The 10,204-nt window shown below is 40.5% G+C and overlaps 2 protein-coding genes across 2 annotated transcripts; both read right to left on the bottom strand.

Moving 5' to 3' along the window:
* Positions 1 to 457: 457 nt before the first annotated feature.
* LOC138929103 (uncharacterized) lies at positions 458 to 1,626 on the bottom strand. The gene is made up of 2 exons (XM_070288120.1): positions 1,282 to 1,626; positions 458 to 1,203 (listed from the first exon to the last, which is right to left on the bottom strand). Exons 1-2 carry the CDS (start codon positions 1,624 to 1,626, stop codon positions 769 to 771), a joined length of 780 nt encoding a protein of 259 aa, XP_070144221.1. The 3' UTR covers positions 458 to 768.
* A 1,533-nt stretch (positions 1,627 to 3,159) lies between these two features.
* On the bottom strand, positions 3,160 to 7,815 carry LOC138929102 (uncharacterized). Its single transcript, XM_070288119.1, has 3 exons — positions 7,617 to 7,815; positions 3,815 to 4,053; positions 3,160 to 3,736 (listed from the first exon to the last, which is right to left on the bottom strand). The coding sequence occupies exons 1-3, from the start codon at positions 7,813 to 7,815 to the stop codon at positions 3,302 to 3,304; spliced, it is 873 nt and encodes a 290-aa protein (XP_070144220.1). The 3' UTR covers positions 3,160 to 3,301.
* Between the last annotated feature and the right edge of the window lie 2,389 nt (positions 7,816 to 10,204).

Raw genomic sequence — 10,204 nt, 5'->3', positions numbered from 1 at the left:
AAATAGGTCAAGTAGGGTATCACAGGTGCTGCTGAAATGCGTTGGCGTCGTGTCGTTAGCTGGATAAAAACCCAAGGACTCAAAATTATCTAAAAGGTGTCTTTCCTTTAACAGATTGCTGTTAAAGTCCCCTGCCAAGATGACATCTGTGTACACCATAGATAAGTCGGCAATTGTTGTCAGTAGTGGCTCGTATTCAGTCGTGGTGTTGGGTCGGTATATACAGCCAATCAGCGTATTTCTATTATTTTTACAACATATATCAAGAAACAGGTACTCTAATGGACAATCACTGGGTTGTTTACATTTAACAGTACATTTAAGAGTTGTTTTAACAAAAATAGCTACCCCTCCTGCATGACCGACGATACACAGCATATCCATCACACGACAATAGTACATCACAAACATTTATTGAGAACCACGTCTCAAACACACAAATTACATCTACGTCAGAATTAATAAAAAGAAACCGAAATTCATCCATTTTTCGCAATAGACTTTGGGCATTTAGATGAACAACTTTGAGCCCGATTTTACGTTTGCTAATAACTTTTATCAGGCTATCAGTTATGGAACACCTTACTTCATCCGGCACTGGAAGATTTGGCTAAAGTTAGGAATACAAGCTCAATATCTGCAAAGCAATTTAGAAACATAGAAGTGTAAACAAACAACAAACGATAACAAAATTCTAAAGATAACTTAACTAAGAGAAAATGATAAAATTGATTAAGAGCGAAAGCTAGGTTCAGCAGCGACAGCATCTCAAGCTTCCATCGTAGCGCCAGAGAGAGAGGTGGTGAGAGACGAAGAGAGAGGGTCGGCAGTGAGCGTCGGAAGCTCGCTCATGTGCGCGATGCAGTTTACGCCCTCTCTGCCCATGCAGCGAACGTGAACTAAGCCACGGCGGGTGAAAACAGCTGTGAGAACACGATGCTTTTTCATACGCATGGCTTCTTCGAAAATGAGATAATTATCTCTCGTCAGCTGCTCATTGACATAAACTGCAGCGTCCGAGTCGATACCAAAGAGCTTTAGAGTTAGCTGGCATTTACGCTCGCGCCGGTACGCCCCAATTTGCTTGAGGAGTGCGATCATCTCCCGAGCGCTTTCCATCTTGACGATGATCACCGAGTCGACGTGCGTGTTTTGGGTTTTCCGGGCGCGAAAGATATCCCGGATTCTTGGAGGGGGTGTAAGCTGCAGGTTGAAGCACGGCGTGTGGAATAAGGCTCGGACATTTTAGCCCACACCATATGGTACGCCGTGTATGCGCACCTCGTACGCCCGGTTATGCTCCTGGTGAGATGCCAGTTTTGATTCCAGTTGGGCCACCTTTCCACACAGTGCACCTCCCTGGACCTCCCTGTCCAATTGCCCGACCTTCTCATCCAGTCTGTCCCGTTGTGAGCGGAGATCGATCACTTCCTCCGATAGTTTATTTATTTTTTGGCTAAACAGGTACTGTATATTGCTATTTAGGATTTGGAGTTGAATGTCAACGTTAGGTTGGAGATAAATAGTTTCCCAGTCACATAAACCTAAATCTAATTGAAGTCCAGTATAGTCAATATTCCTAAAGTCTCTATAGGCAAAAAAGTCTGTTTTATAGTCTAAGGACATGTCATATGTCAGAAAAATTAGGTCGTGTCTAGAAAAAACTGGTACTGAAACCTGGTCATAAAGTAAAATCTTACTGGGGTCATTTATAAACAAGAAAGGAAGCTAACTTCGGCACGCCGAAGTTTGTATACCCTTGCAGATTTGTTTCGATGTTTATATTATAGATTTAAATGCTGAAAAGACTCACAAAACAGTGTTTCATTACATTTTACCTATACTTATTATGTTTACAGTTTGACAGTTACAGTTTTACATTCCCAGCTTTACATATTTTATACATTTACCGATCGCTTCTATGGCAGCTATAAGATATAGTTGTCCGATTTTTATGAAATTTATACCAAAATTCTAGAATAATAAAAAAAGCTTATATCTTAGAGTAGATAAACATACGTTGAAAAACAACGAAGCTATAATTTTTTTCCAATTAATTTCCCGATCGTTCCTATGGCAGCTATATCATATAGTCGTCCGATTTTCATACAATTTTTACCAAAATTCAGAAATAATATATAAAAAATGGTGCAAAAAAAAAAAAACAGCAAAGTTATAATTTTTTTTCGAAAAATATATCGAACATTTGTATGGCAGCTATATGATATAGTCGTCCGATCCGGCCCGTTCCGACATATATAGCAGTGAGAGCATATAGACTCACTATATGCAAAGTTTCATTCAGATAGCTTTAAAACTGAGGGACTAGTTTGCGTAGAAACAGACAGACAGACAGACAGACAGAGGGACAGACGGACAGACAGACAGACGGACAGACGGACAGACGGACATGGCTAGATCGACTCGGCTGTTGATGCTGATCAAGAATATATATACTTTATAGGGTCGGAAACGTCTCCTTCACTGCGTTGCAAACTTCTGACTGAAATTATAATACCCTGCAAGGGTATAAAAATAGGTCAAGTAGGGTATCACAGGTGCTGCTGAAATGCGTTGGCGTCGTGTCGTTAGCTGGATAAAAACCCAAGGACTCAAAATTATCTAAAAGGTGTCTTTCCTTTAACAGATTGCTGTTAAAGTCCCCTGCCAAGATGACATCTGTGTACACCATAGATAAGTCGGCAATTGTTGTCAGTAGTGGCTCGTATTCAGTCGTGGTGTTGGGTCGGTATATACAGCCAATCAGCGTATTTCTATTATTTTTACAACATATATCAAGAAACAGGTACTCTAATGGACAATCACTGGGTTGTTTACATTTAACAGTACATTTAAGAGTTGTTTTAACAAAAATAGCTACCCCTCCTGCATGACCGACGATACACAGCATATCCATCACACGACAATAGTACATCACAAACATTTATTGAGAACCACGTCTCAAACACACAAATTACATCTACGTCAGAATTAATAAAAAGAAACCGAAATTCATCCATTTTTCGCAATAGACTTTGGGCATTTAGATGAACAACTTTGAGCCCGATTTTACGTTTGCTAATAACTTTTATCAGGCTATCAGTTATGGAACACCTTACTTCATCCGGCACTGGAAGATTTGGCTAAAGTTAGGAATGCAAGCTCAATATCTGCAAAGCAATTTAGAAACATAGAAGTGTAAACAAACAACAAACGATAACAAAATTCTAAAGATAACTTAACTAAGAGAAAATGATAAAATTGATTAAGAGCGAAAGCTAGGTTCAGCAGCGACAGCATCTCAAGCTTCCATCGTAGCGCCAGAGAGAGAGGTGGTGAGAGACGAAGAGAGAGGGTCGGCAGTGAACGTCGGAAGCTCGCTCATGTGCGCGATGCAGTTTACGCCCTCTCTGCCCATGCAGCGAACGTGAACTAAGCCACGGCGGGTGAAAACAGCTGTGAGAACACGATGCTTTTTCATACGCATGGCTTCTTCGAAAATGAGATAATTATCTCTCGTCAGCTGCTCATTGACATAAACTGCAGCGTCCGAGTCGATACCAAAGAGCTTTAGAGTTAGCTGGCATTTACGCTCGCGCCGGTACGCCCCAATTTGCTTGAGGAGTGCGATCATCTCCCGAGCGCTTTCCATCTTGACGATGATCACCGGGTCGACGTGCGTGTTTTGGGTTTTCCGGGCGCGAAAGATATCCCGGATTCTTGGAGGGGGTGTAAGCTGCAGGTTGAAGCACAGCGTGTGGAATAAGGCTCGGACATTTTAGCCCACACCATATGGTACGCCGTGTATGCGCACCTCGTACGCCCGGTTATGCTCCTGGTGAGATGCCAGTTTTGATTCCAGTTGGGCCACCTTTCCACACAGTGCACCTCCCTGGACCTCCCTGTCCAATTGCCCGACCTTCTCATCCAGTCTGTCCCGTTGTGAGCGGAGATCGATCACTTCCTCCGATAGTTTATTTATTTTTTGGCTAAACCTGAGTTCAAGCTCCGCCAGAATTCGTTCTTCAGCTTTCCCAAACTTGAACTGATATGCTCATTCTGCTCTGTAAAACGTTTGTTTATCGGATGGTCGACCCGCCTTCCTATGGCAGCTATATGATATAGTCGTCCGATTTTCATAAAATTTATACCAAAATTTTGAAATAATACCAAAAGCTCATGTGTCAAAGTAGATTAAAATACGTTGAAAAACAACGAAGTTATAATTTTTTTCGATTAATTTCCCGATCGTTCCTATGGCAGCTATAAGATATAGTGGTCAGATTTTCATAAAATTTTTACTAAAATTCTGGAATAATATAAAAAAGCTATATCTCAAAAATGATGGAATAATATTGAAAAACAGCCATGTTATAATTTTTCTCGAACATTTGTATGGCAGCTATATGATATAGTCGTCCGATCCGGCCCGTTCCGACATATATAGCAGTGAGAGTATATAGAAGACTATATGCAAAGTTTCATTCAGATAGTTTAAAAACTGAGGGACTAGTTTGCGTAGAAACGGACAAACGGACAGACGGACGGACAGACGGACATGGCTAGATCGCCTCGGCTATTGATGCTGATCGAGAATATATATACTTTATAGGGTCGGAAACGTCTCCTTCACTGCGTTGCAAACTTCTGACTGAAATTATAATACCCTGCAAGGGTATAAAAATCGAAAACGAAGCAGGATAGTGAATATTTTTGGTTGAATGGAAGGACCAGCGTACAACAAATCGTTCAAGGAATATCCCGAAGTGGACTTCGCTGAGCCGTCGAAAACAACTCGCTGCTTTGTCGTTGTACTTTCCAATTTTTGGACGCAGTAATGGGGTAGGTAATACTGATGAGCTGCAGCATTTTTAGTTGTTAGAGACATGTGGCCTAGGTTCAGGTACTCATCTATAAAGGCTTTATACTGCGACTTCAGCTCTAAATTTCTTGCTAATTTGGTCTCGAGTGCTTTAAAACGAAGAAGTGCACGATCATATGAATCTTCTAGAGCAACGAAAGTAGTTTTGGCAGGAAGTAGTACCGAATATTGGTTAGATTCCAGCCGAGTGTATTCCTGCTGAAGTAGCTGCTCGCATAGAGCTTCCTCTTTCGAAGTGGTTTTTGTAGAATCTGCGCAATTGTCGATTTCCCAAAATCTCTTTAGTTTCTCAAAGATCGACTCCGAATGAGGGCTGGGCTCTTGAGATAAGGAAACTAAAAATGAGCGAACGGAAGATCCTACCGTTAGACACCCTGAGACGATCCAGCCAAGTCTGGTTTTCTGCAGAGTGGGTAAATTGCTGCCTAATCGAGTTTGTCCAATACAAAGCAGCTCGAAGACTATGCTTGCTCCAAGAAGCAAGTCGATGCGTTGACTTTTCTAGAAGAGCGGGCCGGCGAACTCGAGATTTTCCGGTATTTTCCATTCAGACGCGTTAAGATCGAAATGCGGGTGGTAATCGGTGATTGACTGGGTGACAGCAGCTGAGAGCGAAGTGCTACACTTTGCGTTACTCGACTGAGCGAAAATATGAACCGATTTATCTGAAGCGAGCGAGGATTCACCGATTCCTGATATGGAGATGACTGAACGATGGATCTTAAACTGAAGCTGATTGGCGAAACGAGAGGTGACCAAATTGATTTGAGAAGCCAAATCGAGCGGGGCCCTGCATGGCACGAACACGCCAGAGCGATTTTTTACTTAGACTATGGCGGTAGCAAGCAACACGTATTCGGATTTAGTCGGCGATGAAGCTAAAGGCGGTGTTTTGGTCACGGCTACAGAGAAGTGAGATGATCCTTGCGGAAGTATTTCTGGAACAGGCTGGACCAGGGTTGCAACAGGATTTGGTTCTAAATGGAGAAGACTATGATGCCTCTGGTGGTAGTGTCTACAGTTGCCCGACTTGCATTGCTGTAGGCTGTGTCCTTTTCGTAGGTAGTTGAGACAAAGGTGTAGTCTTTTTGACTCTCTATACCGCTGATTGGGGTTCAATCCTAAGAATTGTGGACATTTTGTCAAATAATGTTCCCTAGATTCGCACAGGGTACATGTTGGCATAGATGATGATGAAGCAATGAGGGTGCTACGACAAATTTTGCTAGCTACTTTTCCAGCCTGTTTGCTATGTGCTTGGTTTACCATAGCGTATTCCACATTTTCCATGAAACGATGAGATGGATTAAGAGGCCATAGTTGCCAGGGCGTGCAAATGAGAATTTGCCTTGTAGCTTAACTGCCGCAGACTACTTGCGGATCCCTTCTCCACCCCTGGTAGCTTGAATAGAGACCGAACATGTGCCTGAAAGTGCAATAATTTATTATCAAATCTCGACGTTAACAATTCCAAAGCCCTGTCGTAATAATTTTCCGTGGGCTCCAGCGAGCGAATTGCGTCCAGTGCTATGCCGTCCAAACATGTACGAAGATGCTGTAATTTTTCCACCTTTGTTAGATCTTTGTTCTTTCCCACTACCGTGTTGAACATGGCGTAGAAATCCGGCTAATCGATGTATGCTCCGCCAAATCGCGGAATTTGAAATTCCGGTAGCCTGGTGGGCCGCGAATTGCACTTGAAGGCGGCTGTGTGTCCACCGAGGATGCCATGCAACTCAGTTGAATTTGCCAACGACTTTCTCTTCTCAATATTGAGACGGCGCACAGTAGCGCCTCTCGAACAATTAGCGTTGCAAAAATCGAAAAAGTCATGTTCGCAAAAACGATTTTAACCATACTTATTCGACAGAAAATTTCCCAAGGATTCAGAATCTGCAATAAAATCTATTTTAAGATTTTTGTTGTAAAAGATATGAGCATTTAAAGTTGAACTTTGTTTCGTTTTTTGCATCATACAAAAAAAAATGTGTAAATTGGTCGACTTTCAGGTAATATTACAAAAAAACCATAAAACCAATGGTCATGGTTTTAACTTTAAATGATAGATACATTCATAAACTATTAAAGAACCTAAAAAAAACGACACTTTGGTTTGGGCTTCTACAGGTAAATCGCTACCTGCCAGGTGTCCATTTTTTTCACCTTTTTCTGCCTAAAGTAGTCTATATCTTTTGACGCCAATGCCGGCCACTGACTACACTATGACTACAAGTTCTGTGGATCTTTCCTGGATCAGAATTATCTTTCATCGGCTGCGTCGAGCTGCGTCTGCGGAAATGCAACGCAAAAAACCAAAACAACTCAGGGTAAAATATACCAAAATACCGACACAATTTCATACATTTCAAGAAATATACTAACTGTAGCGCGTGGCGGTTACACTTCGAATTAAAAAAAAATTTTTTTTTTCAGTTTTCAAATTATTTTTATTTGAGCAAATACATAAAAATAAACATAAAAAATTAAATAAAAATTTTTGTTTAAAAATTGTTTTCATTGAAAAAAAATTATTTTTTCACTTTGATACCCTTTAAAAAGGCGTATTTATGGGCGTGGTACTTTATGCAGTACATATATATATTTTGCAACAATTACCTGTCCAATGCCGTTTAAATTATTCGATTACCTTATTTGGTTCAAAAGATATGATTTTTGCAACGCTAAATGAGAAAAGGCGCTACTGTGCGGCGGCAGATTTTTCCTTTGGCCTCACAATATGCCGTGGTAAAGGTTAAGCGCGCATCTGACTCCAGCTCCTCAATCTCAAGCTGCTCGAGGTTAAGTCGAGAGCTATCGAAGTCAGAGTACATGCGCTCGATTAAATCCAACCGCACCTGCAACTCACTCTCGTTGAATTTGACCAACTGCTCCTCTGTCAGAAATGAGTTTAGGGCCGCCAGCTGGCGGATCATAGAATCTACCTTTGCCCGATAAAACTCCTCGCCGTTTGGTGCGTGAGGCGTGGAGCTCAGGCTTTTTAGTATGTTTGGCTGGCATTTTGAATTTTTATTTGCCGTTTGTAGGGTATACGAAAGTCACCGCACGAAATTTGCGCTGCACCTGCACTTGGGCCAACGGAAACCAAAGACCGAACTCGAGGGTAATGACGGAGCCGTAAACAAAGGGCGACGACCTCTGCCTGGCGAGGGAAGTTGTATAACACTTTCCGTTATGCAATAGGTTCAGACTGTACAGCAGCCGATTCTAACTGTACAATGTATGTATGTTATGTATGTAGGTATATGCGAATACCGTGCGAAGCGATGCGAAAAGGGTTTGTGTGTGTGGCCCTGCAACGACACGTTCAAGGGGCGCGTAGAATTATTACAACGTTATTTAATAATTGCGAGCCCAGTCGGCTTATCGGCTTATCTTATGCAAAATAGATAATTGGGAAGCTTTTGTTTACATTGTTGTTGTCAGTGATGCTGACCAAATGGAAAACAATAAATGGTTTTAAAATGATTTTAAATTGATTTCTGCGGCTGCTCCCGACAGCATTAATTTATTAAGGTATTTCGATTGTAGGTCTAAGGAATAATTATCTAGTTTATATGGTTATTTTAATTATTTGCATGTATTTTTGTTTTATGTCAGTTAGCATTACTGATGTTTCTAGTACTTACATAAATATATTTTTATAATGTATTATGTATTAATAGTTTCGTTTATTGCCTTCACTTAGGATGACTCCCCTGTAGAGACTCAGCGACAGCCAGAAGGGGCCATTCGATCAAAAATGTATTAATAGGGTACGACTGGCCAAGGTAGGGCGGGCATTTAGTTTCTCGAAGACATCTGAGGATCGTAGGAAATTCTGAGTACTATACTATCCGTCTATCTGAGTGTCATGAGGGTTTACCTTCACCCCCCATATTTTGTCGCAGCACGCAAAGCGAACTATAAGAATGGCAAAAGGCCAGATGCAGGAGGGCAAGATCACCACCCCACTAGCCGACGAGCCGCTGCCGAAATACTTCGCGTGCGCCCCCCTTGCGTTTCATTTCCATCTAGTTCGAGTACAAATAATTCGTTACAAACTGGGAGGCGCACTAAAAAGGGTACAAGGGTACCTGATTGCCAGGATAGATTAGTCCTTACAGAAACTGTAAATAAAAATTACTCGGCCGGGCTGCAGACTTAGCCGTCTTTAATCACCGAAGGAGTTTCTAAGGCAGACTTACAAAATTTTTACGTTTATTTTAATAGTGTATTGCTTAAATTTAATTCGTTCTTAGAAGCGCTTTAAAATATTTCAAGTGTTATCGTTCAAATATCCAGAAGCCTACTACCAGACCCGATTATTTATTTAAAAATATTTCTACGATATAAAACCCAAAATTTGATAATACATCTGGCAAATCAAAAAAAAATTACAGATACTCCAGCACATTAGACAGAATCATCGACTCCTGCAAATCATTTTCCCTTCCATTTCCTCCCGCCAAATGCTACAAGTCAAATAAATACAATCCCGAAATAATTCTTACAGCCACAAACACGTCCCTTTCTCTGTACAGCAAAAACACTACTTCACCTATAACATATCACCAGCTGTTTCACTCCATTAAAAACTCCCTACACGATCACAAATTCATTTACACAGACGCACAGTAGCGCCTCCCGAACAATTAGCGTTGCAAAAATCGAAAAAGTCATGTTCGCAAAAACGATTATTCGACAGAAAATTTCCCAAGGATTCAGAATCTGCAATAAAATCTATTTTAAGATTTTTTTTGTAGAAGATATGAGCATTCAAAGTTGAACTTTCATTTGTTTTTTGCATCATACCAAAAAAAATTGGTAAAATGGTCGACTTTCAGGTAATATTACACAAAAACCATAAAACCAATTGTCACGGTTTTTACTTTAAATTATAGATACATTCATAAACTGTTAATTAACCCAAAAAAACCTTTTTTCGCCTAAAGTAGTCTATAACTTCTGAAGCCGATGAAAGCCACCGACTACACTATGTCTACAAGTTACGTGGATCTTTCCTGGACCAGAATTAACTTTCATCGGCTGCGTCGAGCTGCGTCTGCGAAAATGCAACGACATAAACCAAAGCTACTAATGGTGAAATATACCAAAATACCGACACAATTTCATACATTCCAAGAAATATACTAACTGTAGCGCGTGGCGGTTACACTTTGAAATAAAAAAAATTTTTTTTTTTCAGTTTTCAAATTATTTTTATTTGAGCAAATACATAAAAATAAACATAAAAAATTAAATAAAAAATATTTTTTAATAATTGTTTTCATTGAAAAAAAATTATTTTTTCACTTTGATCCC

The sequence above is a fragment of the Drosophila kikkawai genome, chromosome X (assembly GCF_030179895.1).
Source record: "Drosophila kikkawai strain 14028-0561.14 chromosome X, DkikHiC1v2, whole genome shotgun sequence".
Taxonomy (NCBI): Eukaryota; Metazoa; Arthropoda; class Insecta; order Diptera; family Drosophilidae; genus Drosophila; species Drosophila kikkawai.
Note: the sequence above shows the minus strand (reverse complement) of the source record. Positions and strands in the feature narration are given on the sequence as shown.

Excerpts from the sequence above, each read along its gene's own strand:
- LOC138929103 (XM_070288120.1), bottom strand. The coding sequence starts at position 1,626 with ATGTCCTTAGACTATAAAACAGACTTTTTTGCCTATAGAGACTTTAGG. Across the intron at positions 1,204-1,281 it reads AGCATAACCGGGCGTACGAG|CTTACACCCCCTCCAAGAAT; the intron begins GTGCGCATACAC and ends TTCAACCTGCAG.
- LOC138929102 (XM_070288119.1), bottom strand. The coding sequence starts at position 7,815 with ATGATCCGCCAGCTGGCGGCCCTAAACTCATTTCTGACAGAGGAGCAG. Across the intron at positions 4,054-7,616 it reads AACCTTTACCACGGCATATT|CATATCAGTTCAAGTTTGGG; the intron begins GTGAGGCCAAAG and ends GAGCAGAATGAG. Across the intron at positions 3,737-3,814 it reads AGCATAACCGGGCGTACGAG|CTTACACCCCCTCCAAGAAT; the intron begins GTGCGCATACAC and ends TTCAACCTGCAG.